This window comes from Mesoplodon densirostris, chromosome 11, assembly GCF_025265405.1.
Source record: "Mesoplodon densirostris isolate mMesDen1 chromosome 11, mMesDen1 primary haplotype, whole genome shotgun sequence".
Taxonomy (NCBI): Eukaryota; Metazoa; Chordata; class Mammalia; order Artiodactyla; family Ziphiidae; genus Mesoplodon; species Mesoplodon densirostris.
Window position 1 is genome coordinate 71550636 of NC_082671.1, and position 27201 is coordinate 71577836.

The 27201-nt window shown below is 46.3% G+C and overlaps 1 protein-coding gene across 1 annotated transcript in view; it reads left to right on the plus strand.

Annotated features, from left to right (window-relative positions):
- Positions 1-285: 285 nt before the first annotated feature.
- Positions 286-27201, plus strand: part of CACNG2 (calcium voltage-gated channel auxiliary subunit gamma 2) — a 118790-nt gene continuing 91874 nt past the window's right edge. Inside the window, exon 1 of the mRNA XM_060113341.1 lies at positions 286-496. Within this exon, the coding sequence (XP_059969324.1) occupies positions 286-496 (211 nt within the window). The remainder of the gene's footprint in view (positions 497-27201) is intronic.

Below are 27201 nucleotides of genomic sequence, written 5' to 3' on the forward strand. Positions count from 1 at the left end.
TTTTATTTTTTCCTTTTTTTTTTTTTAATCACTGCAACTGGAACAGTTTCTGATCTCAAAAGGCAAGCCTCTCTTCCCGTGTGATCTTTATAATTTACACTCTTTTCCGTGAGCTTTCTTACCTCCCTTTTTTTATATCTTTCCATATCCCCTATTAACACATATATCCATTATATTCGTAGTGGAATTATTTTTATTTTTATTTTTTTTGCTTTAGTACTCGCACCCTCACACACACTCTCCCGAGAACCAGAAGTCGGTTGGGTGTTTATATAATGAAGAATTATGGGGCTGTTTGATCGAGGTGTTCAAATGCTTTTAACCACCGTTGGTGCTTTCGCTGCCTTCAGTCTGATGACCATAGCTGTGGGGACCGACTATTGGCTCTACTCCAGAGGGGTTTGCAAGACCAAAAGTGTCAGTGAGAATGAAACCAGCAAAAAGAACGAGGAAGTTATGACCCATTCTGGATTATGGAGAACCTGCTGCCTAGAAGGTATTTGATTTCCCATCTCCTCCCCCTCTCCACCCCCCCTCCTCTTCTCACTCCCCCTCCCCACCCGCCTCCAAATAAGTTCCCTTTACATTCCACCATTTTCTTACTTCACTCCTTCCACCACAGATCAAGGTTGGTTGGGTTAGTTTCAGAGGAAAGAAAATCAATAAGCAAAAACCATACTCAACTCTCAAGCCTCCACCCCCCCCCCGCCTTCCTTCAAACCTCTTCATTGAAATAATCTATGATATGATGAAAACAACAAGAGATTGTCTTTAAAAGTCAAATGTGCTCCACCTGCTTTGGAATCATTAGGATTTGCCTTTTGATGTAGTATGGCCATCGATGAGGGGGTAGAAAATAACTGCCTCTCTCAACACTGCTCCTCTTTTCGTAATGAAGAATTCCAAAATGCTCTTCCTTTCCCATCCTCCTCCCCTTACTCCCCAAAAGTCCCAGACACCTCATCATCTGCAAATCTCCTTTTTTAAAAAAAATCTGTTTTTTCTAAGAACCCTTATTTGGTAAATCCTAATTATTCCAGGATCGCAAGCTGAGTTCAAGAGCATTTCGTAATGTCTATGAGCCACACATATCGTTCGAGGCGACTGGCTGTGTGTCTATGTGTGTTTTAACGTTTACAAAGTCTAAAAACACGTACGTCTCTCACAGGAAACAGACCCAAGTTCTAATAAACAGCAATTCACTTGCAGGTTAGACTGAGAACCAATTCACTTCCACACAGAGTGACATGTCTATTATCCAGAAGCGTGTAGAATCAGCACTGCAGCCAGCTTGGGAATGAGACATCGTGCAGGGAGGCTGGGAGGGAGACGAGGGCATGGGGAGGTTGAGGGGAAACAGTAGAGAGCAGTGGGTCAGGGGTGTCAGCTGTTTGCCTTGATCTTGCAGGGTCATTGGGACACGTGTGCCTGTGCATGTGCTGTGGGCAAAGCGGTCCCCACGGTGGAAAGGCTGGAAGATCAGGGTATGGATGAAAGCATGTGCTTTGAGACACATTAATAAACACAGGGGGGAAAAACTCCTGCAGGTCATACAACCTGCATTTAACAACAGACTTGAATATGAGGGGCTGCATTTGAGCAGCTACTTACGTCTGTGTGTACAAGCTACAGCCACCCATAGGAAGACATGCACAGAGAGATACATGTTTCTGGGTGGAAAGAAAAGCTTATGTGCTTTGCTTCGGGTATGAACCAATACGGAGGCCGTTGGAGGCAGCGTCGGGAAGCGGGGACTGCAGGATTGTTTGTTAAGCTCAACATGGGATGGTGATGCAGGGAGTTGAAGCCAGGAGATGGGGGAGAAGAGAAGGAAACAGACAGGGAGAGGGAGAACTGATGTGGCCCCAGAGTCTAACCCAAACTGAGCAAAAGCTGCTCTTTGGGAAATGTTTACGTCTGGGAAAGAGCACCAATTCCATGCCCCCCCCCAACAATCTTGGTGCAAGTGGTTGAGTGACGGCTGAACATGTTTTGAATAGCTAAGTGACTTCACTGAGCGATGTTCTGTTTGACGCATACTGCATTTGGTGCCCTTTCTCAATCCAAGCCACTGCCTTGAACATAGTCTGCAGCGGAGCTCTATGCTGAATACTATATGCTCTTCCCCAGCCAGAGAATCAATATCAGGAAATTAATAGGTACTGTTTTAAACACACTCCTCCCTTAAAAAAATGAAGAGGCTTTCATGAAGCTAGTCACTAACCGTGGAAAGACTTGCATTTAATTAAACATTTATGGCACGCTTTTATTCCAAAAGAGAAGAAAAGCAAAGTGAATGAGGATTGCTTTAGGGAAACGATCATAGTAGCAATTTGCCTTCCTTGGATTTTAGTTAGATGGATGAAGATATGCAGCCAAGAGATTAGACGAAAGACAGGACATGATTCTAGGAGAAATATTCCCAGAGATTGGTGAGTTGGTATAAATATACTTTATCAGGGTTTTATGGGCAAATTCTTAATACCATGATCTTTTAAACATTTTCTAATTCCCTGAAGGGAAGAGGACTAGACAGTGGCTTTGGATCACTTATGCATTAAAAGGCTTAAGTATTTTCATTAAAATTCCATCTGTTTGGTGTCCACATCCCCAAATGTGCTGCCCGCCCCCTTCAGCGTTCTCTCCAAGCCGTACCCACACCTCCCTCCCTGAATCATCCCTAAAAGGGTTAGTGTTGCAACACTTCCCAAGGATTGTGTGATTCCTCCAGGAGCTGTGGGTTTGGCTCTTCTCCCCAGGACTGGGGCCTCCCCGCAGTCGGGGGTGGGGGAAGCCTGGGCCAGGCTCCTTTAGGATTGTTGTGCCTTTTCCACTTGTAGCCAAGGCCCAGGCAGGAAGGGTGGGTACTCAGGGCCCCTGGCCTTTCATTTCCAAAGCCTCTGTCCATATGGGGTTTTGAGGGCCTCAGACTCCCCCTTAGGAAGTTGGGCCTTGGCCACTTAAGAAGTGGTTTGAAGGTTCTAAAGCCACATATTTTCAAAGACTGCGCTGATTTCCAAAGATTATAAATGCACTTAATTCCGCAGGTTGACACGGATGGTTCTTGCGGGGCGTTCATGTGCTTGCTTTATTGAGCATTCAAAATAAGGTTGGCCTTTATGGAAATCAAGTTGCCAGGTTCCCCCAACCTGTGTTTTTTGTGAGAAACTGGACCTTCAGAAAAGATTTCCCATCACCCCTTTACTGTGTTTCCTGCCCGTATCCAAAAAGTTGTGAACAGATTTCCAGTCTTCTCTCCAAGATGCTGCTAATGACTCCACATGAAAAACAACCCTGTCTTCTTCTGATCTCTTTGGCTCTCCGGTTCGCATTAGGGCTTTTTATCTCCTGAGATGAGTTTTTTGTTGTTGTTCACTTCTTGATGAAAATAAGAATCAGAAAACATTCCTTTGCCTCTGTGGCTGTTTTTGAAATGAATTCCTCTGTTGAGGAATGAGAAGAGAACAGGACCACTTGTTAGGGGTAGACACAGTGGGAAAGGGAGAGGAATCAAGAAGAAACCACAGCCTTTATTTTCTCCCTCCGCAGAGTAAAGAGTAGTAGTGTCTCTGTGTGTGAACTTGAAACCCCTAGCAGACTACTGTCCTTAGTGGGATTTGAGGGCATGGGGGATGGTCTGCACATGGATCCATGTAGATGGAAAGTGATAGGAAAAGTTCTTGAACTTTTCAGGAAAGCTGCTTTAAGAGCCTCCGAATGGAGAGATGAATTGGCCCTTTCAGAGAAGAATTCAGTAAAATCTACAACAGGACATTAAAACAGCTTGTTCCAGGCGTGCTGTCTCTGGGCCACGCGGTGACTTGCTGTTCAGTATATTAACCTCTGTTGTCACCAAAAGGAATCATCGTCTCCAGGGGCAGCAAGAAATTCACTCTTTGTGTTTATTCTCTCCTACACCTTCCTCCCCTCTGTCTGGGCTCCATGTCTCCCCCAGAGGATTCCCAGCCCTGCAGAGGAGGAGCCAGCGGCACGACAACGTGGTCCATAGCAGAAATGCACCCTCCCTTCTCTCTCCCTCTCTCGCCCTTTTCCTTGCTGTGCGGCAGAGCAAAAATCTTTCTCTCTGTCCAGATTGTTCAAATCCCTCTGCTGAGTTTCTGAGCTCCTCTTCTTCCTGGCTTTTCCTCTCTTCTCCTCTACAACTTGCTTACTCACAGGGGCTCTGCCATCCATTCTCCATCCCTGTTCTCTTTGAGTAAGAGGTGTCTGGGTTTTCCTGAACTATCTTTTCCAAGTTCGTAATTGCATAGCTTTTGCTTGGCCTGCAAGGTGCCCAGTGCCCCATGCCGGGTTCAGCCATGGCTCTCTTGTTCTGCAGAAGGAAAGTATATCTCTTTTATTTTAGAAAGGCGAACTGCCTTCCCTGGACACTCTTGTCTTTACATGTGGAAGAGCTGAGTTTAGAAGTTACTAATGGGCCTTCATACTGTGTACCTATCGCTCCATAATTCCCAAGATAATTTGATTCTCTTTAGGTCCTTTGCACACAGTAGGTACAGAAAAAATATCTATCAATGGATTGATTCAGAAATTCTTAAATTATTGAAATTAATTCAAAGATCATAAGGACATGCAACAAGCAAGTAACTGAGAGAGAGAGAGAGAGAGAGGGAAGGGGGTGAGGAAATCAGGATGATTTGTTTGTTCTTCCCAGAATTTCTTTTTTATTTTTTTAATTTAATTTTTTATCTTATATTGGAGTGTAGTTGATTTACAATATTGTGTTAGTTTCAGGTGTACAGCAAATTGATTCAGTTATACATACACATATATCCATTCTTTTTCAGATTCTTTTCCCACATAGGTTATGGAATTTCTTTTTTAAAAGAATGAGTCATGACTTCATTGTTGTAAAATGAGAAAATTCAAACGGATTCAGTCATTGGGTTGCACAGCTCCTAATTAGCTAAAGAAAAATTATCAGTACAATCAGTCTCTATGGGGAAGAAAAAAATTAACCCACTGATTTTCTTCCCTCTTCAGCTTTTAAAGGATGCCAAAATCTAGTTTGATCCTAATACTCACCAGAACAGACACTTTGGGCAGAGAGCAGGCATCATGGACCCTCCCTTTGTAGCTTCCCCAAAACCTTCCCCAGAATTCTTTACCAAACTTCCCCACCCAGTTCCCAGGACCTCGAGAACTTTGCCTAAGGTCTTAGGTTCTGATCAGCAGTTTTCCATGGAGCCAGGCCCCACTTTCCTAGCCCTTCTCACCTTGTAAGACAAACCTGATTCCTTTATTGAGGAACCAGCCCTGCAAATCCCAGCCCATTCACATTGCCCTCCTGCCCCTCCCTTTACAGGTGCCATGTGTGACACTTCACACCAAGGCCACATGGGCAGGGGATGGCAGAGGGAGAACTTGAATCCAGGCCTCTTGTTTCCACCCTGCAAACATCCAGAGGGCTCTAGGCGTGAACCTTGGCCTTCTGTGGCCTTGTGTTCAGATTCACTGCCAGCACTGGATTCTATTCTGTCTGCATCAGTGTCCTCATTGAGTGCCCAACCCAAGCATGTCAGGACACCTGAGCTCTGACCCACCTGACTCCCCTACATGCCCCTCCCTCCAGCTGCCTGCACCTTGCTGGGTGACAACTCTGCCATAATCTTCTCACTCCCACGAGCCCAAGGGAACAAATACTGAACTTCAGGCTGGACCCACCACATGCCTCTTCGTGTTTGCCCTTTCATTTTGGAAGTATCCTCAATGTAAACTCTCCATGAGTTTTATGTTGGCAAGCAGTTTTCAAAGAATAACAAATTTATGTCCCCTGAAGTCACAGAAGTTTTCAGATGCAGCTTTGTTGCATGTGGTGCAGTGGAAAGAATTTTGCAGCCACACAGACCTGGGTTCACTTCAAGCACTGCAGCCTTATGAGCTGTGCGATTTGGGGCAAGTCATTTAACCTCTCCAAGCCTCGGTTTCCCTTTCCACAAAAAGGAGGTCTAACAGCCTTCTCACAGGGTGATTCATTGGGATTAAACCAATGAGTGCCACCTTCTTTCCTGATCACCTGGTTTGAAATTACAGTCAACAACCCCTACTCTGTACCCCCTCATAAATCCTCCTGGCCCTGTTTTTTTTTTTTTTTTTTTTTTTTTTTTACAGAGTACATCCCACCTTCCAGCACACTATGAAATTTACTCATGCCATTTATTGTGTGTCTGCACCACTAGACTATCTGCCTCAGGAAGGCAGGGATCTTTGTTCTGCCCATTGCTGTAGCCGCAGCAATTATGATGGTGTAAGAATCAACCCACCTTTGTTGGCAAATGAAGAAACCGCCACTGCCCACTACAGGGTGGGCATTGAGAAATAATGATCCCTTCATATCGTCAAAGGATTGTTCTTTAAATTACAAACCGCGAGCAATGGTGGCAGAAGCATCTTTCTTTCTTTTTTTTTTTTTTTTTTGACATCACAAAAAATAAATAATGGACTCAACACAGAGAGAAGAGAGAAGGGAAGGAGAGAGAGTGTTTCAACACACAAGGGACAGTAACAAAGCTAATAAGAAAGAAAGTGTTTGGAGAGAAAATAAATGCCTGAGAAGAAAGTGCTGGGGGGTGAACATCCTCTAAATAGATACTGGCCATGCTTTCCTCTCTCCACATCATCCAGAGCGTCTGTCACAAAGATCCTCGGGGAGAGTTTCCCATGAGTGTTTGCTTTCAGGTCAGTGGGGGAGGAGGAGATATGTATCCAGACTGATAATGCAGGAGATTTTTAAATGGTTCAAAAATGCAATGGCTCCTTTTAGCCTTGACTATAAGTATTTGGCCAAAAAACCATATTCAGATGAAATATGCATTTTAAGTTTCCAGGTTAGTTTACAGCCACAGATCAAGCAATTCCTTCACTCATTTATTTTATTTGTTAAATCTTTGATGAGCCCCTGCAACGTGCCAGGTGCTGGGCCAAGTGTTGGGGTCATGGTGGGCAGCAACTCCCTTCAGGATCACTGCCCTCAGAGCCTTCTGGAAGAGACAGACCTTACTTTAAAGACTCTCACTTAACATAATTGTAAAGTAAGTTACAACTATGCTAAGTCCTCTCAAGGAGAGTCACAGGAGACTGTGAGTTTATGATATTAAGATCGTTCTAATCAGAGAAGCCTTCCCTGAGGAGGTGAGATGTGAATGGCTATATGAAGGGTGCATAGAAGTTAACTGGGTGAAGAAGAAACTTTCCAGGTTGGAGGGCAGCAAGTGCAAAGATCAGTGAGGGAGAGAAGGAGCAAGTCCTGAGAGGAGGCCAGGGTGGCTGGAGGACCCAGAGGGAGGGGAGATGGGGGAGGGGATGATGCTGGATGGTGTGGGGAGGGGGATGCAGAAATAGTTAGCACCCAAGGGTGTGGGGCCTTGCTAGTCTTGTTAAAGAATTTTGCTCTTTGACTTCTGGCTTCTTGCTTATAAGCTGTGTGACCTTGAGCTAGTTAATTCTATCTCTGTGCCTCCTTCACACCGTCTATCTAATGGTGCTGATGATGCCTGCCCCTAAGGCTGTTGTGAGGATTAGAGCACTCTTCCCTTCTCTTTGTCATGCTCTTCCTGATTCCACCCACATCTGAGTGTGGTGGTCTCTGTGGCCTCAAAACTTATGACAGCACAGAGAAGGGAAGAAATAGATTGATTCAACTCCAATCAACAAAATTCAAACGATGCTTAGTGGAGGTGTTGATGGTAGGTTCCAATCCTGCAGTAGACATTGGGAGGCAGAAGTGAACAAGACCCACCCTCCCTCAGGACCCTCCAGGTGAGCCCGAGCAGGGAATCCCAAAGAACAGGCACCTCACAAAATGACTGTGTCTCAGGCAAGACACTTGACACAGCCTGCTGCCACCTCGCCTTGTCACCCTCCCCCCAACTCAGAGAGCTTCCCGGCGTCTCTTACGATCAGTTAGGATCTTTGAGGATTTGAGCTGGAATGGCAATGAGGCTCAGTTAAATCCGCCAGACTTTTTGAAAATAGGAATGAGAGTAGAGGGATGTGAACTGTGCTCCCCAGTGCCAAGAAATGCATGTCAGCCGTTGTGGGATCGTGGCTGAACTCTATGGCCTCGCCGGCATCCCGGTCCTTTCTCCTGGGTATATAAAGGGCTCTAATCTCCCAGTTCCATCTTCCCTCAGTTCTGATGCCATTGATTATAAAAATGAACTATCTACTTAAACAGCTTTCGAGACAGGGGAAAACAAATTTCATGTACATATCAGTTGTAAAACATACTCTAATTTCAGAAACCTTAAAAACTTAAAATCTGTGCCTTGGAATCAAAGGAAGATGGAAAACTATCTTGCTGGCAGAGAGAAATGCAGGCAGGGTGTTGAGAGAGCCCAAGGGATTTCTCCAGGTCTCCTTTAGTGCGTGTCCCGTGACTCAGGAAACAACATGGGGGAAGTGTGTGGTCTTAGGAGAACCTTTCTTGACAAAGAAAGGGTGATAGTTGATCTTTGTTCCACAGCTTTCCAAGTCCTTGCCAGGTGCTGGGTGAGAGTCTAGGACAGAGGCAAAGTCTCCATCTGCCCTCAAGGAACTTCTAATCTAGTAGAAGACAAACCAGTGAACAGACGATGCTGATGACAAAGTGGGAAGCATAAGCCCGGGGAATTCTGGGAGCAGAGAGACTGGGGAGGAGGGGATGCCAGGGAATATGGGGTTCTGAGGGTGCATAGGGGTGGGCAAGCTGGGGAGATGAAGCGCACTTCAGACAGAAGGAACGGCATGTGCAGAAACACAGATGCCCAAGCAGCCATGCCAATGGTCCAGTGAGGCTGGAAGGTAGAAGGCAGGGAGGGGGAGTGTGGGAGGCAGTGGAGATGGGATCCCAAAGGGACAGAAATGGCTCTCACAGAGCCGTTTGTGTTTCAGCGTGGGAGAAAAGGGGGGTCCAGAGAGGTGGGAGGCAAGGGAGGGGCGCACCTGGCTTTGTCCATTAGTGAGATCACTGGCTGTTCGGACCCCGATGGATGGGAGCTGGGGTCGCCGGAGCTGGTGTGATTTAACTGGGAAGAGGCGAGCACAGGACGTTGGTTGTGGCAGTGACCAGGTGACTCGCCCTAAGTCACTTGTAGTGAGCAGAGAGTAAGAGGAGGAAGGAAGAAGATCGTAAGCGATATACAGTAGAGGTGCTTCAAGGCGCTCCCTTCCCAGCAGAACGAGCCTTTATTGGCCACACACAATGAGCTGGGCGCTGGGGTGACAAGGATGCAGACAAGTCTCTGCTCAATACCACCGTCTTGAGGAGCCTTCCTGACTGCCCCGTCTAAAGTAGCTCCCTGTCCAGTTACTCGATTTTATTTCCTTCTTTAACATCTTAACATTGACTTCTTTTCTTTTGAGCATTTATTTGCTTATGGTCTGTGTCCCCCTAGAAGACTGTGAGCCACGTGAGGGCCGGGGCGTGTCAGCCTTGGCACAAAGAGTGTGCTTAGGAGCTAAATGTGCAGTGAACGAGTAAGGCAGCGGTGCCTGGCCTCAAGGAGCTCCCATCAGGGGAGGGAGGTGGGCTCTTAAAAACTCCCTCCTCTTGACCAGTCATCCCTCCAAGGTGTGGCTGGAACCGCATCTGAAAGATCCTTGAGAACAGGCAAGGGTTTCCCTGGCACCCCGCAACCTGGGATGCTCTTTGGGTGCCTCCTGGGCCACAGCTTTGCCACAAAGCTTCGGGAAGCTGATAAGCCCCTGCGAGCCTGTTCCCTCCTGGGCAGCCGTCACCTTTTCTCTCAATCCAAACCCTCCTATGTTATCGCCTGGCTCAGAGGCACTGACTTGGGAGCCCTGAGTCGGCCTCTGAGGAGCCGCCTCCCCTTTCTCCGTGTTGACACTATATTTATTCCTTCTTCTCTGAACGTCCTCGACCTTGGGTAGTCTTCCAGCTGCTAACAAGCATGCCACAGATTAGGTACGGGATCCCAGGTGCAGAGTTGCTATAGCCTCATTGAGTGGGGAATTGGCACCTTGCTTTGCTCCACCATCCACCATGCAATGTACATGCCCCAGTGCCAGCCTCTCTCTGGCCTTGTCATGGGGAAAAATTCACTGGTGACCAGAGCTTGCTGAGCCCCAGACCTTGCTTTTTTTTTTAACTTTTTATTTTATATTAGAGTATAGCCGATTAACAATGTTGTGATAGTTTCTGGTGTACAGCAAAGCAACTCAACCGTACATATACTTGTATCCATCCCTAGACCTTTCTTTTCTTTCTTTTTTTTTTTTTAATCAGATTCCTAACTGCTTAGAGAAGGCTGTGACTGAATTTTTTTTCTTTCTTGATGTTGGGGGTAGGAGTTTATTAATTTATATATTTTTGCTGTGTTGGGTCCTCGTTGCTGTGCGAGGGCTTTCTGTAGTTGTGGCAAGCGGGAGCCACTCTTCACCGCGGTGCACGGGCCTCTCACTATCGTGGCCTCTCTTGTTGCGGAGCACAAGCTCCAGATGCGCAGGCTCAGTAGTTGTAGCTCACGGGCCCAGTTGCTCCGCGGCATGTGGGATCTTCCCGGACCAGGGCTCGAACCCGTGTCCCCTGCATTAGCAGGCAGACTCTCAACCACTGCGCCACCAGGGAAGCCCCCTAGACCTTTGTTTATCCCAGTTTTGCCCCAGGCTGTTTTTTCTCACTTTCTCTGCATAAAGGATCATTTATTCATTTCTGCCACATTTCCCCCTCAACCTGGATCTCTGTCTGCACAAGTCTTATTCTTTATCCTTCTTGAATTTTCCCTATGGTTGAGAAGTCTCCTCCCCAATTCTCCTCCAACGTATTTTGCAAAGAAAGCAACCCTGAAAATGACTATTCTGGCATCATTTTAACACTAATAATATGATAATAATAACTAATCATTCATTGAGTGCTTCCTTTGTGCTGAGCACTGTTTAGATGCTTTCCAGGGGTTAACTCTTATTTAATCTTTACAATTCTAAAGGTATATGCTATGATATCCAGTATGTCCATCATAAGAGGCTCAGAGAAGTTAAGTGACTTGCCCAAGGTCACACAGCAAGTAACAGAGCTGGAGTTCTAACCCAAGCCTGTCCAACCCAAAAACCTGTGCACAGCCTTCTATTACATGAATTATATTTACAATTTTTCCCTGGCCCCAAAATCTATAAATAAATTTCTTTGAGAATTTGAAGGCAAAGCTAAGCAGAAATTGCTGTTTGTGTTCTACGTTTGATGAAGTTTTTAAAACTTTGAAGCTTCAGTTAGGATATGCTCCTTACCCAGAGAAGAGTAGGGAAAAGTGGAGGGGCTACCAGGTTTTCCCACAGCTCTGAATACAGAAGGATGCCTCAAAATGCATAGACATCCCTCTTTTTGTAGTTTGTGGAGGGGGAGGAGGTGAATACATACATATATTCCCTCTCCCCAGCCCTCTGCCTAGAGGGCCATTTCCAACCACATTCCACTTGTCTTCAGGACTCAGATGAATTGTCACTTCCCCCAACAGCTTTGCCCCCTCCCACCCTGCTCCCACCTGGCTCACGTTCCCTCCCTCTTTCCTTCCACAGCATCTCTGCATGTCTCCGACGCAGCATCTTCCATCTTTTTTGTTGCCTGTTTCCATTTCTGTCTCCACCTCCAGACCATGAGTCCCCCTGTCCATTTCTTCAACAAAATGTACTCAGTCACTGCCATGTGCCAGTTACCATCTTAGGCTCTGGGTTTACAAAGGCGAAAAGACACAGCCCCTGTCCTCAAGGAGCTTATGCCCCAGTGGGGGATTGGAGGACCCATGCAAGCACATCTAGGGGTGGAGAGATTCTTCCAGGAAGAGGTGTGAGAGAGCATGCGATGTTTGGGGGACCACACAAGTTTCTAGTATTGCTGGAGTATCAGGTGCAGGAAGGGAGGTTGGGGAAGGTGTTAGTCCTGAGGGATGAGGTTAGACAAAGACCACGTCATGAAGGGATGGTTCATGTGTAAAGAGTCTAAAGAGGAGAATTTTGAGGAGGAAATGATATGATCAGATTTGCATTTTAGGAGGATGGCTCAGGAAGCCATGTGAAGTAGAAATGGGAAGAAGAGGAGGACAGAGAAGGGAGTCCAGGGGGGAGATGGTTGCCCAGCCCAGCAAGTGATGAAGCAGCTGACCCAGGGCAGGGGGCAAGGGGGGCTGTCGAGCAAGGGAACAGAATCAGAGGATCCACAGGATCCAGGACTGTCACTTGTGTTGAGCAAGGTGTGACAGTGAGTGACCTTCACTGAGACAGGGGAAACGGGAGAAATTTGCAGGAAGAAGATGGTACCTTTAATCTTGGGTAGAGTGATTCCACACCTGTGTTTCCAGGGCCTGGCAAGTAGTAGCTGCTCAGTCAGTATTGAATGAATGAATAAAGAAAAGAAAGCTTTACATTTGAGATTATGATGCATATTGAATCTCAGATTTTCCCCAGCATCATCATAATGAAAGAATGCATTATGTTCTAGCCAGGCCTGTAGTTCGTGTCAGCTCTGGCATCTGACAGCCTGGGTTCAAATCCCAACCTTATCACTTACCAGTTTTGTGACCTTGGACAAGGAATGTCACCTCTCTAAGCTGGTTTTCTCGTGTCTAAGTGGGGAAAATTGTATCTCACGCATGGGTTGATTGTGAAAGTTTAGTGAGATGCTCCATGCAAAGTGCTTAACAAGATGCTGGTACATAGTAAACACTCTCTAAATGCCAGATGCTGTTACCCCTAGCATGTTTATTATTGATTATACCAACAGTTGCAAACAGTGACCTGTGAGTTGTCACTGTTTGGCAACTCAAAATATTCTACAAATCGAGAACTTTCCTATTAAAAAAAAAGCCCTGTCTTTGGCTTCCTTTGGGGGAAAAAATCAGACTTTTGTAACCCTGAGCCCCCTTCCTGCTTGGCAACATCGGAGCAGGGCAGCCGATGTCCCTTCAGGTATGGGACAGGGACATCCTGTATGGCAGGTATGGCAGGTTCTCTGCAGTTCCCCAAAGTCCCCACCGCTCCCCGAGTATCTTTGGAGGCTGCTGGGCTGCTTTGGCCTTCCTCTGGCCTCTGTCGGCATCCGAGTTTGCAAACGCTCCTCTCTGCCAATGACAAATTACAGGTGGAGTCTCTGTCTTCCAAGGGCTGAAAACGTAAGCAAAACACCACCAGCCCAGGCAGAGTGTAGCAGCTGACAGAGTGAATAAAGCCATGCATCTGGAAATACATGCATAAACATCCAACATTCCCAAGCAGTGCTTGCTGGTAAGACTCAGGTGGAAGGCAAGCTCACCTACTTTTTACTCAGCAGCTCTAGGGTACGTTGCCGCTTTTAAAAAAAGAGAGACTCTCACCCATTTTATGCTACCTTCAGAGCTTCTCTTTTAGAAGTTGACATTTTCTGACCTTGACCCCAGTTCGGGGAAATGCACCCTGTCGTGCTGACCACGTGGTGTGCTTTATTCAATAACTAAATGGCAGACGCCAGGGAGATGGTCCGCGTTGTCCGTGCTGGCTGAAGAGAGAGAGGCAGGGGATTCGCTGGAGAATGGGGGATTCTCTACTTTAAATTTTTACCTCGGAAGACTTCATAGAGAAGAGGGGAATTTCAGGAGTTTCTTGGTAGGAAAAAAATTGCCTAGCAATTGCTCGGAAAGGACATGAACTTAAAGACATGCAGTTTGATCTGGGAGAATGGTCAGATCTGATCCAATCTGACAGTTTTTGAATGTTTGATATGTCAGGCTCTATGCTAATTTGTGGGGCACAGAAACAAGTCAGCTCCTACAGGGGGTGGTCTGCCCTGATCCCCCCAGCTGACAGCAACCATCCTCTTCCCAGTCTCTCTTTTCTTCATTTCGTGTTCTCCTAATTTGTCTACAGTGTTTATTATTTCTTTCCCAACCAGAATATAAGCTCTGAGAAACCAGGATCTTTTCTGTCCTATTTACTACCATAGCCCCAGGACTAAGATCAGACCTGGCACCTAGTAGGGTGCTTAGTCAGTTTCAATGTTATTTGGATGACAGAAGACATACCATTGCTCCAAAGGAGATCAAGGCCTAGAAGAAGAGATAGGCATGTACCGAGACTATTACCAGTGAACTCACGCACTGTGAAGGCCTGTGTAAGGGCCAGACAAAAGAACAACTCTATGTGGGGAGGTCCGGAAGGGGTCCTAAGGAAGTGCCCTCTGCAATGGGTTTTGGAGGATGAAGAGGAGTTTGCCAAGTAGAACAGAGGGGAAAGGCACAACACAGATGAAGGAAATGAAATCACTGGAGGCTGCCTCCCAAAGAATAAGGTCAAGGAGAGAACAGAGCATTACTGGGTCTAGAGCAGCACTTCTCAAACTTGGATGTGTACCCTAATAACCTGGGGATCTTGTTGAACTGCAGATGCTGATGTGGGGTCCAGGTGGGGGCTGAGCCTGTGCTTCTAGCTCCCAGGTGAGGCTGATACCACACTTGGAGAAGCAAGCTTTTGCAGCATGGCCAGTGGGCTCTGGTGAACATGGGTCTAAATTCCACCTCTGCCACTGGCAGACTGGGCCTGCTTTCTCACCTCTAAAATGATGATGACAACTTTTCTCCCAGACACTGAATAAATTCAGAGTGCCTGAATTTGGTAAAGCCATCAGTTCAGTCCTGAGCACTTCATATCAATATGTTTCAGCTATTATTGTCATTAACGGCTAAAGGCGATTGTATAGAGGTGTGAGAGGAAGGGATGATTTTCCCTGAGAGCTAATGTTGTTTGAGGGTCTCCTGTGTGTTGGGCCCTGTCCTATGGACCACTCAGTTGTCACCTTCCTTAAACCACACTGCACTCTATAACATAGGTGTTATATGATTCTCACTTTGTCAGTAAGAAACCAGAGGAAATGTGTTCATTTCCCATTGCTGCTGTAACAAATGACCATAAATTTAATGGCTTAAAATGACACAAACTTATTGTCTTACCATTCTGTAGGTCTGAAGTCTGAAATTGGTCTCAGTGGGCTAAAATCAAGGTGTCAGCAGGACTGTGTTCCTTCTGGAGACTCTAGGGAAAAATCTGTTTCCATGCCTTTTCCAGCTTCTAGAGACTGTCCACATTCCTTGGCCAGTGGCCCCTTCCTGCATCTTCAAAGCCAGCAGCATCAGACAGAGTCTTTCTCATGGTGCAGCTCTGTAATGCTAATTCCTCTGCCTCCCTCCTCCATTTCTAACGATGTTTGTGACTACATTGCCCAGTGCCTGGATAATCAAGGATAATCTCTCTATCTTAAGGTCAGCTGATTAGCAACCTTAATTCCATCTGCAACTTTAATTGGCCCTTGCCATAACATGTGAAACATATTCACAGGTTACAGGAATTGGGCTGTAGACATCTTTGGCAGGTTATTATTCTGCCTAGCACAGGGAGTGAGTGCTTAAAGAATTCCCGTAATATCACAAGCTCAGAATGGCTCCCCTGGAAGGGATTTTAGAGCTTGTATCAGGAAGGATTAGATTTGACAACAAGCAACAGAAAAAGAAAATTAACAGTGGCTTAAATAAGCCAAAAAGTTTATCCTTTCTCAAGGAAACCAATCTGGAGACATGAAATACAAGGCTGGTCTGGAGGCTCCACAAACTGGTTAGCAAATGCAGACTCCTACCAGCTCCCTGCCCCACCATCCATAGTGTATGGCCTTTAACCTCACATCTCCAGTGTGACTGCCAGAGCTCCCGCCACTGTCTTCACATTCCAGGCATCAAGGTGGAGGATGGCACAAAGAAACAAAGGCAAAAGGCACCTGTTACATGGCTCTTAAGGAGGTTTCCTGGAAGACACCACACAATATTTTTGCTTTGGTCTCATTGGCCAGAAGTTTGTCATGTGGCCACACATTAACGATAAGGAAGTCTGGAAAATAGAATCGTATTCCCAAGTGACCACATGCATGGTGAAGAATTAGGGGTTCTGTTGCTACAAGGAAAGGAAAAAAGGAAAGCAACTAGCAGTGTATCCAGGGAGCTCACCTAGTCCAGACCCTCACCTTATGACCCAAGAACTTGAGGTCCAGAGAAGGAAGGGAGCTGGTGCCATGGAGCCAGCTAGCAACAATGCTGGGACTAGGACCCACGCACCCCAGTCCCAGTCCCAGTCCAACATTTAGCCTCAAGCACCTAGCACGGTGCCTGGCACATAGTAGGAGCTGAGTTATGCTTGTGGAACTGAAGAGAGTTTGCCATTCCACTGCACCAGACGTTCCCCTCTGGACCATACACTCTGTTGCTGATGCTTTAAGGCAGATGAAATCCCACCTTTCGGAGGCCCAGCCGACTGCACTCCTGGGTCTCTTTATCCTCCTTCCTCCCAGCTTACATCCCTGCTTGTACCCTCAGATAAGCTCTGGGCTTCTCTATCTGTCCCACAAAGTCACATGAAAGGGCAGTAGGATTTGGCAAGAGAGAGGCCTCAAATAGCACTGAGAAATGGACAGTTTTCTCCTCTTTGGGATTTTCTCTATGACAGGGAGACGTCTGCTTAGAGATGGGGCTTTATATCTGGGGTGGATTGTGACAAGAAACCATTTCTACTGTCTTGGCATTTCACAGTTTTCGTTGTGACACAGTGATAGGAGGGATGGGGACTGATCAAAGCCAGAAGCCACGTGGCAACTCTCAACTTTTTCCCACGGGCTGCAAACGTCAAAGGAGCTCCACAGTCGGGCATTTTTCACTCCGGCCAGTTCAGACGTACAAGATCTGGGCACTCTCTTGTACTTTGTTCTCAAACCTTTGTCCCTCCAATGGGACAGTAAGGGTCTTGAGACAGGAGGTGTCGGGTTTGCCTCTGTGCCCCTTGCCTGGCATGGTGTCCGGCATGTGGCAGGCACTTGGTTAAGAAATGGGGGATTGGTCGATGCGTCAAAATGAAGGAGCTAAGGCAGTGTCTGGCACGTGGTGGGCTCTCAGCACAATTTTTCAGTGAAAGAAGGGAAAAAACAGAAAAGAAAAGAAGGACAGCTGGAGGAAGGGAGGGAGAAGGAAATTGGTTTGAGTCTTGGCTGGACGTGGAAGCAGCAGCTCCCCAGCTCTCCCGGCCTCGGTTCTGGAATAGCGAATCCCTGCCCGCTGAGTTCACAGGCTAACCAGAGACCCTGGCCCCGAAGTTCTGTTTCAAAGGGCTTCCCCTCCAGCTTGGGAGCACTGTGCCTTTCAGGCTTCCCAACGGGCCTCCATAGCCACGGTACCTGGTGCCAGGGTTACAGGGATGTGGCCAGAGGTAGAATTGGTGGGGTGGCTGGTGTGAGGGAAAGCGGGATGCAGAGGGAGAGGAACTCACCCCCATCCCACATCGAAGAGAGGAGACAGGGATGGGCAGAGGCTGCCTGGGCACGGAGGCTGCCCCCTCTCGGAGCAGATGGAACTCAAGGGCCAGAGAGTCCATGACAGTTGGTGGGAGGGAAGAGGACCCGCAGCAGAAATCAGGGAGAGGCCTGCCTCCTGCCCCGCCCCCCAGGCAGGAACAGACACGCCTTCCAGCCCCAGGAACACTGCTGAAGGAGAACTCGATGAGGACCTGGAGATCAAAGAGAACTCCCCGGCAGGGGAGTAAATGCTTGTGGACTGAGCGAGGAAACCGCAGAGCCTGTGGCCAGGACTCAGGCTAAAATTACAGGCCAGATGACAGGACCACACACCGGGGCAGCCTAGGACCACAGATTTTCCCTAGAACCCAACCACTGGCTGCCCTAGTTTCTTCTGGATTGATTGGGCAGCAGGATCCAGGAGAAAGAGCCCCTTTTGGACATCAGACAGGCTTGGGTTTGAAGACCGACTAGCTCTACAACCTCAGGCAGGGTGGTTAATCTCACTGAACCGCCGTTTCTTGCCTGCAACAGGCAAGAAATAATATTGCAAGGAATAATATTGCTTATCAATCAATGTGTTATAAAAATTAAAATAATCTGTATAAAGGATTTGAACACAGAATAGGGACTCAAAAGCTGGCGGATGTTGTTTTAAATCGAGATTTCCCATCCTTCAGTATTGGGGTACCACCTGCATTATTTTTGCCATATCCAGGGACCACCTACATTGTTATTAATCAAACACATATCTTTAAATTGATCCCATTTTAGCCTCATCCTAAGCAATAATATCTAAGGAATCACTGATTTAATGCACTGGTTAAATTTTTGACACTCATTAATAATACTCAGCTTACATTTGTTTAAACATTCATCCCTCTACCAACTAAATTCATCTCAGATACCACAAAAACCCATCATTCACTTTGCCAAAGCACCATCGTGACTAATAAACCATCCACTGGATTTGAAAGAGATGCAGAGACTGGTGTTCCTCCATCCCCATTACTCATCAGCTTTTTTCTTTAGACGATAAAAGGGCAGTGGGATGGAAAGTGAAGAGAAGGTCAGAGGGCAATCCACAGAAATTGCTTGGACTCCAAGAGCCGCTCTGCGGCATCAGGAACTCTCAGCTCTTGGTTATAATTTGACAGATTCTTCCATCTAGAAAGGACAATGGTGTGGACTACAGCCCAAGGAAAGGGGTAGTGAACACGTCTCCCTTGTTGACATGCTGGCTTGAGTTGGAGGGTTTTCCCTTTGTCTTCCTGCAGGGTCTTCAGGAGATGCCCCTTCCCAAGACCACCAGAGTGAGAGCAATTAGCTCTTTCCACTGCATCTACCAAAGGGGAAGGGATTTCTTGCTCTATGCTAGAGTCTTTCAAACCTAGAGGGATTTGCCTCTAGTGTGAAGAGGTACTATGAGATTTCTCAGTAATGAATGTGCCCCGGCGGGGGCGGGTGGGGGGGCAGAGGGGAGGTGAAAAGTCAGCCTTTTAATAATAGTAATGACTATCTCCCATGACAGTAATGGCAGAAAGGATTGGGGGAAATATAAGAAGGGTTTGACATAAGGTGACACACAAGCCCAAGAGTCTCAAGGGTTAGGAGTCCAGGTGTTGGGTCCGAGCGGAGGAACACAGGTATGACTTCCCCTACCTTTGTTCCTGACTGAGTCACTTCGTTTCGTGGGCTTCAGGCCCCTCAGCTATAAAGCATGCTCTGAACTTAAGTGTTGGACTTCACCTCCAGCCTGTTTATCGTGAAGATCCAGCACTGTCTCGTTAGAGCCTAAACCGCTGAGAAGAGACAGTTATTTCTTAAACAGTTGAATGAATCAACACATTATTGAGATATAAACTAATTTCTGGGTATTAACGTGGGGGGTTGGATATGGATCACAGGGTCTGTGCAGCTGTGAATGGAGAGGCCAGGAAAGAAAAGCAGGATGCCTCAAAGGAAGAGTCGGGAGCAGCACACCTTCCTTTGGAGGGTCCTGAGGTATCATGAACTCGTCGGCTCCGAGAGCCCCCTTTGGGATGGCAGGCAGGGGGGAAGTAAGCGTTCTCGCAATGACGCTGATGGGATTTTAACAGCCAGACAGATGGTCTGAGAAAAAAGGAAGATTATTTTTTCAAATGAGGGAAAACACTTCCATTGCTTCCCTTCAATTAAAACAAAGTGAGAGCCCTTCGTGTTGGGAAGATGTATCACCATTATTAGCATTGTCAGTTTGGAGGTCTTCTTTTTAATAATTGAATGATTGAGCATCAATAATGAGCTAGGGTGGTATTTTCAAACACATTAGAGGGTGTATCTGTCCACTGACTTTCAATGCAATTATTATTACTTTGGTTTCATTTGATCTCACAGTTTAATAATGATCCCCAATAATTCTGCTCTGCTTATTTATGCAATCAAACATGTATCACTTAATGGATTTTTTTAGTGGCCATTGTCCTAATGACTGCAGGTTCCATACAAGCCACTCATGAGCACCCAGCATTTCTCAAAATCTGTATCATGAAACCTGGGAGGAAAGGGGAATACATAGAAAAGGAAATCTTCAAAAAGAAAGGGGATAGAGAGGGAAGGAAAAGGAGAAAAACAGCATCTCTTGAGCACCCCCGTGGGTGCCAAATGTTTTTATTTTATCCTCAGAACAACATGCAGAATCTGCTTTAGGATCCTCATGTAGCTGATGAGGAAACTAAAGAGCTGAGAGATTAATACTTTGCCCAAAGTCACAAAGCTAACAAGTGCAGAGGTAAGAGTCAGGTTCGGAACTCCCTCTTTGCCCTCCACTCCAGCATGGGGCTTCCATCTTTAAGTATCAGCAGGCTGTGGAAACCTGTGGAGATGGGCTGTCTCGTATGGCTCCTGCAGTGAGTAAAGGGACACCAAATTCACATGGGAATTCTGCCTCCTGGTCTGTCTATGTCACACGTCCCTCATCCAATTATCAGATTTGCCTAATGGCTGAGCATTGTAAAGATAAGCTGATGGTAGAGGGAGAGCTGATTCCCCAAGAGCATGCAACCCAGGCATCCTTTGGCTGTACCAGAAATGGACACCACAGAGAGAAGAGGAAGCAATATTCCACATGAAATGTACAGGTACTGAGCACACACCTACCATGCACTGAACACACTGGGAGCTACCGTATAGACCTTATTTCATTCCATTTCCACAACATTTCCTGTATGGCAGTGACTACCATTGCACAGATGAGAAAACTAAGAACTTCTTTTGAAGTTAAATGACTTTTTTCAGGCTAATCATTTGTGGACTTGGAATTTAAACCCTAGTCCACCCAATGGATTCCAAACATTAATGGTTAATTTTACTTTAGCATCTGGGTCATGAATTTTGGTAAAAGACAAAAGGAAGAAGTAGGAGAGATTGGGGATATGACCTGAAAATAAAGGATTATGACTGAGAATAAAGTGGCCCAAGGGGCCATGGATTTAATTCCCTTCCTGTGCAAAAGCTGACACTCATTCAATTCAACAAGCATTCACGGGATGTCACCAATGTGCACATCATGGTGCTAAAGTACCAGGGGCTGATCAAAGATCTGGATTTACTGCCTTCTTCCATTTTAGAAACCTCTTCTCTGAATAAAGAGCTGTACTCTTTTTCCCACAAAAAGATAACGGAATTTAGTTACTCTTCACCATGCTGTTTCTAAATATGAACAGTCTGGTATCTCTACTAGGGCGCTGGGAAGCATTTTCTATATTTTCAGGTGCTGTGTCCATCACTTTAGGCTCTGAGATCTAAACCAACTGTAAGTGATGGTGGAGGAGTGAAGAAAAAGAAAAAAGGAATAGTCACAGAAATACAACCAAATATGGAAAGAAAATGATTAGATAGATGATAGATAGAGAGATAGAGAGAGAGATAGAGGCAGGTCTTGAGCTTCTAACTTACTCACGAATAAAACAGATAAAAATTCTTAAAATAAAATAATAGAAAATAGGAAATGATTTTTCATTCTTATTCTTTATAAAGGATAAACTTATAACTAAAGAGTTTGACAGGAGAGAAGAATTTAAGAGGTAAAGATCAGGATCGGAGTTGTTCGGATACAGTGGTAGTGATCATGGTGGTAACGATGAAGATTGTGGTGAAGATGGTGGTGGTGATGGCGGCGGTGGTGGTGGTATCGGTGGTGATGACAAAGGTGATTATAATTGTGATGAAACTGGTGGTGATGAAGTTGGTGGTGATGATGGTGACAGTGATGAAGAGGTCATGATAAAGATGGTGATAATGAAGGTGGTGATAACTGTGATGGTGATAGGGATTGACATCATAACAATGACTACCATTTGGAACATTCTTCACGGTATCCGAAGCCTTTCAACTTGCATTACTTCATTGTAGAAGAAAAACTCTGTTCACAACAAGATGCTAGATTTTTCAAAACAACAACTATTTCTAATCCTAGTTCCACCCTGAGTGTCACCCCAACTCAACCAAGTTCAGAGAAAAAGGAGTGTGGTGGGCTCTTTCCCCGTCAAACATAAGCGGACAGTTAGACAAGGATGAACGGACAGTTATGGAAACTAGGGCAATGCCACAAAAGCCCTCTCCAGTCTTCCCTCAACCAATTGCTCCTGCCCCAAGGTTATTCATCCAAATTAGTGCCCAAGGGCTTCCCTGGTGGCGCAGTGGTTGAGAGTCCACCTGCCGATGCAGGGGACGCAGGTTCGAGCCCCGGTCCGGGAAGATCCCACAGGCCGCGGAGCGGCTGGGCCCGTGAGCCATGGCCGCTGAGCCTGCGCGTCCGGAGCCTGTGCTCCGCAACGGGAGAGGCCACAACAGTGAGAGGCCCGTGTACTGCAAAAAAAAAAAAAAAAAACACAAATTAGTGCCCAAAATTAATAGTACATAATGCCCTTGTCACCTGATAGCAGTTTTGTAGCTTTTATAAAATGCATAAATGATTGTGGTCCGGTTCCAGTGGATGAATAAAAATCATTTGTGATAACTGAAACATATTTACTTTTTAATTAGGTAGCAGCAAAGAACGAGGAGTCCGTGGAGAGCCAACTCCCATAACCTCTTAAGGAGTCCTAATCACATAGCGAGAGGGGTGCTTGGTGGCTGATGCATTTATTTGTTCTTTCCCACATTTTCCTACAAAGGCCTTTAGCCCTTGACTGTCAGTCCACTCCACTTCACCAGAACTATTCACACATCATAGTTTTTTAAAAAAGAAAATTGAAAATGCTGACAGATATGCTGTCAACACAATAATTTCTTTAAAAATAACCTAATAACTGAATATCAGATTAAGGCACAGGCAGCTGTGCAGTTTCCTCTGGCCATGCCAGGTGCCACAGTAATTGCCTGCTCTGGGTTGTGCTACAGACTTTCACTGGGAATGTTGACTGTGTCAGAGGGCTGAACATTCTGGCAATGACACAGACACAATGTCCTTGGGAAGAGGGGGTGTGAGGAGATGGATGACCTGAGCAGGGTTTGAGGAGTGGGAGAATCAGGTCACATCACATCCCTGCACATATTCCTGAGGGGAGAAAATGTTGCTGTGCAGAAGTTGAAGCTGTGTCTTCAGTATTTTTAGAGAAGGGGCTGCTGGCCCGTGTGCAGGATGAGAATGTAACGGTTCTGGCTCTGGTCCGTTTGGGGTGGAGGGTGGGGAACAGGTGTGAATGACTAGCCTGGAGGTGGAAATTAGGTCAGATCTGTAGTGTGGGGAGGTGTAGGGGGAATGTTATCGCATGTGCATGGGGAAGGATAGAGGCAAATTGGGTCATGTCTTTGTGGAAATGATGAGAGAATTGGGTCAGAACTGTGGGGGAGAAGGCTCGAGAATTGGGTCGAGTCTTTGGATAGAAGGGGGAACTGGGTCAAGTGTGGATGTGTGTGGAGGGAAGGTAGTAGAAGGTGATATAGAGAGTGGGCTGATTCTCTGAGATCGGAGGGGAAGGGAAATGAGGAAGCAGCTTGCACCCACATAGGGGTTAAAACTTGAACTTCTCTGAGTTATGGTCATTGCCTCTCAATTCCATTGACTTGCAGGCTTCCTTCATGTAACGTTAGACAAAGTAAGGCTTTCCTACTCCTATCCCAAATTAGGTGTCCTATGTCTCCTCCAAGACAGGGTGTAACTCATTCTTCAGCACTTTGCTAGCCAACCCAAATTGGCATTTGGGGAAGTAACAGTTCCATAACTTGATGTGGCCTCATTTCACCCAGGACGTAAGCCCGGTGAGCAACTGCCCTCCCTTTGGGTTTCCGCTCATCAACAAAGTCAGCACCAATTCTCTCTCCTTCCCAACCACTGGCATCATTGCATGATCACCACGTGATGTGGAGCCTCAAAATATATTTTGTAAATAAGAGCTGAGTAATACGTTCATTTGAGTGGCCTTCAAACTGGCTTTGTTCAAATCTCTGGTATTATGAGGCCATCAAACCACAGCGATACTCAAAATTGAACTTAAAAGGAATGTACTTTTATTAATTAACTGTGCTCCCATTGGCTACTTGGTTGAATAGAACTACTCTCAAAGCCAAAACAGAGTGTGCAATTCACAGCTCTGTCTGCTGTGACACTCTACAGAGAAAATTGATTAAATTCACAGAAGTTTATTACGATTGAACAGAGCCACAGGGCCAGCATACACCAGTGTATATTTCTCTGGTAATTTCAGCTTCATTTATGCCCATGTGGGTTAAGTAGAGGTTCTGTTGAAGCACACAGTACACCCATGACTTGTCATGTCCTCTGGAGACCTATGTAAGGAGCTACAATGAATCTGCTCAGGGCCACATTGGTTAAATCTGCATTTCGGCTTCTTCTGAGAATTCCCTTCTATTGATACGGATCACAGTGATTAATGGGATAAGCCTGTAATAGGCTTCTGTGGCATATGGACCACACTGACCCATCCCAGAGGGAGATGCATGTGCAGGCAGTACAGTGGTGAGGAGACCATATCGTTCCCCATGGACCAGAGAAAGCTTCAAGGAGAGACTACAACATCAGTGCTTCCTACTCTTAAGATGAATTGGTGGTATTTTGGAATTACCAGTATAGATACCTAACAAATACATTTTTAGATCAAGTAATTTGACTCTGGTTTTTCTTGACTCTTGGAATCTTTGGATGTAGAAGGATCTGGCAGATTCTGAAAGCCTTTGCCAGGAAACGAAGAGAAAGAAGAACTAAAAGGGAGTCATTCCCTCTGCAATTCAAATCAGACCTTCAGTTTCTTCAGCAGAGTTATTTTAAGTCATTCATTATTATTTTTGCTCTGAAGCGGAGGCTGTTTGATACTGCTAGATTTACCAGAGGGAGTAAAGAGGACACTGAAGTATTATTCCTGCCGCAATTTCAAATGAATTTGGTACTGACAAAAGATTTTTTAAATACACACATGCATGCATTTGTGCACACACACACACACTTCATATTAAAAGAAGCAGAAAGAGAAACGAGTCTTTCAACAGGCAGCTGAGGGAAATGAGGTCCCTGCCCTTTTTCCAGGGTACTCACCAAGGCTGGCCCAGCAGCTGTTCCCAGCAATGGGGTAGAAGAAGTGGCACCAGATGTGAAGGCAGAGAATCTGGACTAGAGACGGGTACATCTTCCACTTCTGAGCACAATGACCTTGATCAAGTCTCTTCACCTCTCCAAGCACCCATTTCTTCCTCTGCATAACAGAGGGAGTGGATAACACCTAACGTTTCAGGAGCAAGTCACAGCTTCCAAAGCCCCTTTCCAGGTAGCCCCTCACGTCAAGCCCCACAGGAGCCCCATGAGGAAGCGGGTGTTGACACAATACTCTAAGACCTGGGTGGGTCTGAGAATTGAATGACTTAAAATAGGAGCCAGGTGATGACCTTAGGCCGGTGGTTTAGCCCCTCTGAGCCTCACATTTCTCGTTTGCAAAATGAGTGCTGTTGCTGTTTCATGAGATCCTGTGGCACATAGTAGGGACACATAAATGGCAGCCAGGTGCATTAGTTACAGATGGCAAATACTCTTCTACAGAGAGGGTCATGGTCCCAACCAGAGAAGGATCTGCTGCTTCCAAACAAGATTTGGGTTTGGAGGGACTTCCAAGACAGTCATAATTAAAGGTCAAAGTGCAGCTCCAGGGAAGGCAAGAGCAACTGTGTCTGTGAAAATGCACACGGGGCAGCAAATGTTCTGTGTCTAGCCTTCCCAAGAGGTAACGTGGGATAGAAGGTTGGAACCACCCAGTGGCCTTGAAGTCCCACAGGCCAGGTATGACTGGTAAGCATCCACCACTGCCCAGCCCTGTGGACACAAATCTACTTCACCTCTCTGTGCCTTCTAAAATTAGGGGTGTGGCCACGCCAACCTCCTAGGGTGGTTGCAAAGATTCAGCCTGATCTTGCCAATGGCACACTTCCGTAAAAATAGTGGCTGCTCCTATCACCCTGTTATAATTGTTGATAGTCACTGTTGTTAGCGGTAGTAACAGACTATTACAAGCAGCTTTTCTTTTCTTCCCTCTCTGTCTTTCTCAAATATCTCCCTATGGAGAGAGAAAAGGAGGAGGAGGATGCTATAATAACAAGGAAATAGGTGGAAGGCAAGAGAGAGGCACAGCAGTACAGGAGCTGTAAGCTGGGCACCTCGGAACCCTGGCACTGCTGTGACAGCCGTGCCTTCCACTGGCAGGGTGACGTCAGAACTTTAAGGTAGCCCAAAAGTCCCATGGTTGTTTGATGAGACGTAATTCCTACAACCATTATCCATACAATGAGACTCACCATCTTGGAAGTACTCCCAGCTCTTTGAAAAAAGTCAACATAAAAAAGTGGAGTGTGTGCGTCATAGGATGAAATTCACTCCTGCCTGGATTTAGCATCGGATCAGAGCTTACCTGTTGGTTCAGAGAAGAAGGACAGGGGGAAGGGCTATTAATTTTTGATCACCCACCTCATAAATTTATTCCGTCCTCCCACCAAGCCTATGAATAATAAGAGTGAGAATTTATCGAGCACATACTATATTCCAGATACAGTTCTAAAGGACTTATTTGTGGGACCTCATTTTATTTCTCAGAATGACTTTTTAAGACAGTTATTATAATTAAACTTGCTCTACAGATAAGGAAACTGAGGCTCAGGAAAATGAAGTAACTTGCTCAAGGTCACACAGCCAATTAGCAGAGAGCTGGGATTCAAGTCTGGATCCAGAGCGCCCACTCGGAGCCTCTATGACCCCCCTCCCCTGCAGCACGGCACAGCGGATCAGAGCATGGTCTAAGGACTCCAACTTCCTGTGTTCAATCCAGCTCTTTGAGTGGGCTGCGCTACTGTCCCCATCACAGGAGTGATTTAAGAATTAAATGAGAATGAGTGAGTGTATCGCAGATTTATCCTGAGGAAGCAGGTGCTGGAGGAGGTGAAGTAGCTTTCCCACAGTCACCCTCCCCCTGCTCAGAGGTGGCAGAGCCAGGAACACAGCCTGGCCTGAGCCTACCACGTGGCACCATCAGCCAGGACCAACATTAGCCCGCAGCCATCAGCCGCAGTGTGGGGACCAATCTCTTCTATCTCTCCTATCACCAGGGCAGACTCAGCCAAGCACGGGGACCACCAGACCTGTTTCCTACTTGATCATGAAGGAGGGACAGCCATCAGCTTCCCCAAGCCCCATGACCCACCAGCCGTCAAGTGCAATCTGCAAAGATTCACATGGGAACCCATTACCAGATCACCCTGTCCCCCTTACTCACAAGCGTGTCCACCCTCTGGATGTGTCTCCAGATGCTGCCACTTGTCCCACTTGCCTGAGTGTTTTCACCTCCTGGAAATGAAAAGCAGAGAGGATATAAGTGACAACTCCATAAATTGTAAGGTGCACTGCTCATGCATGG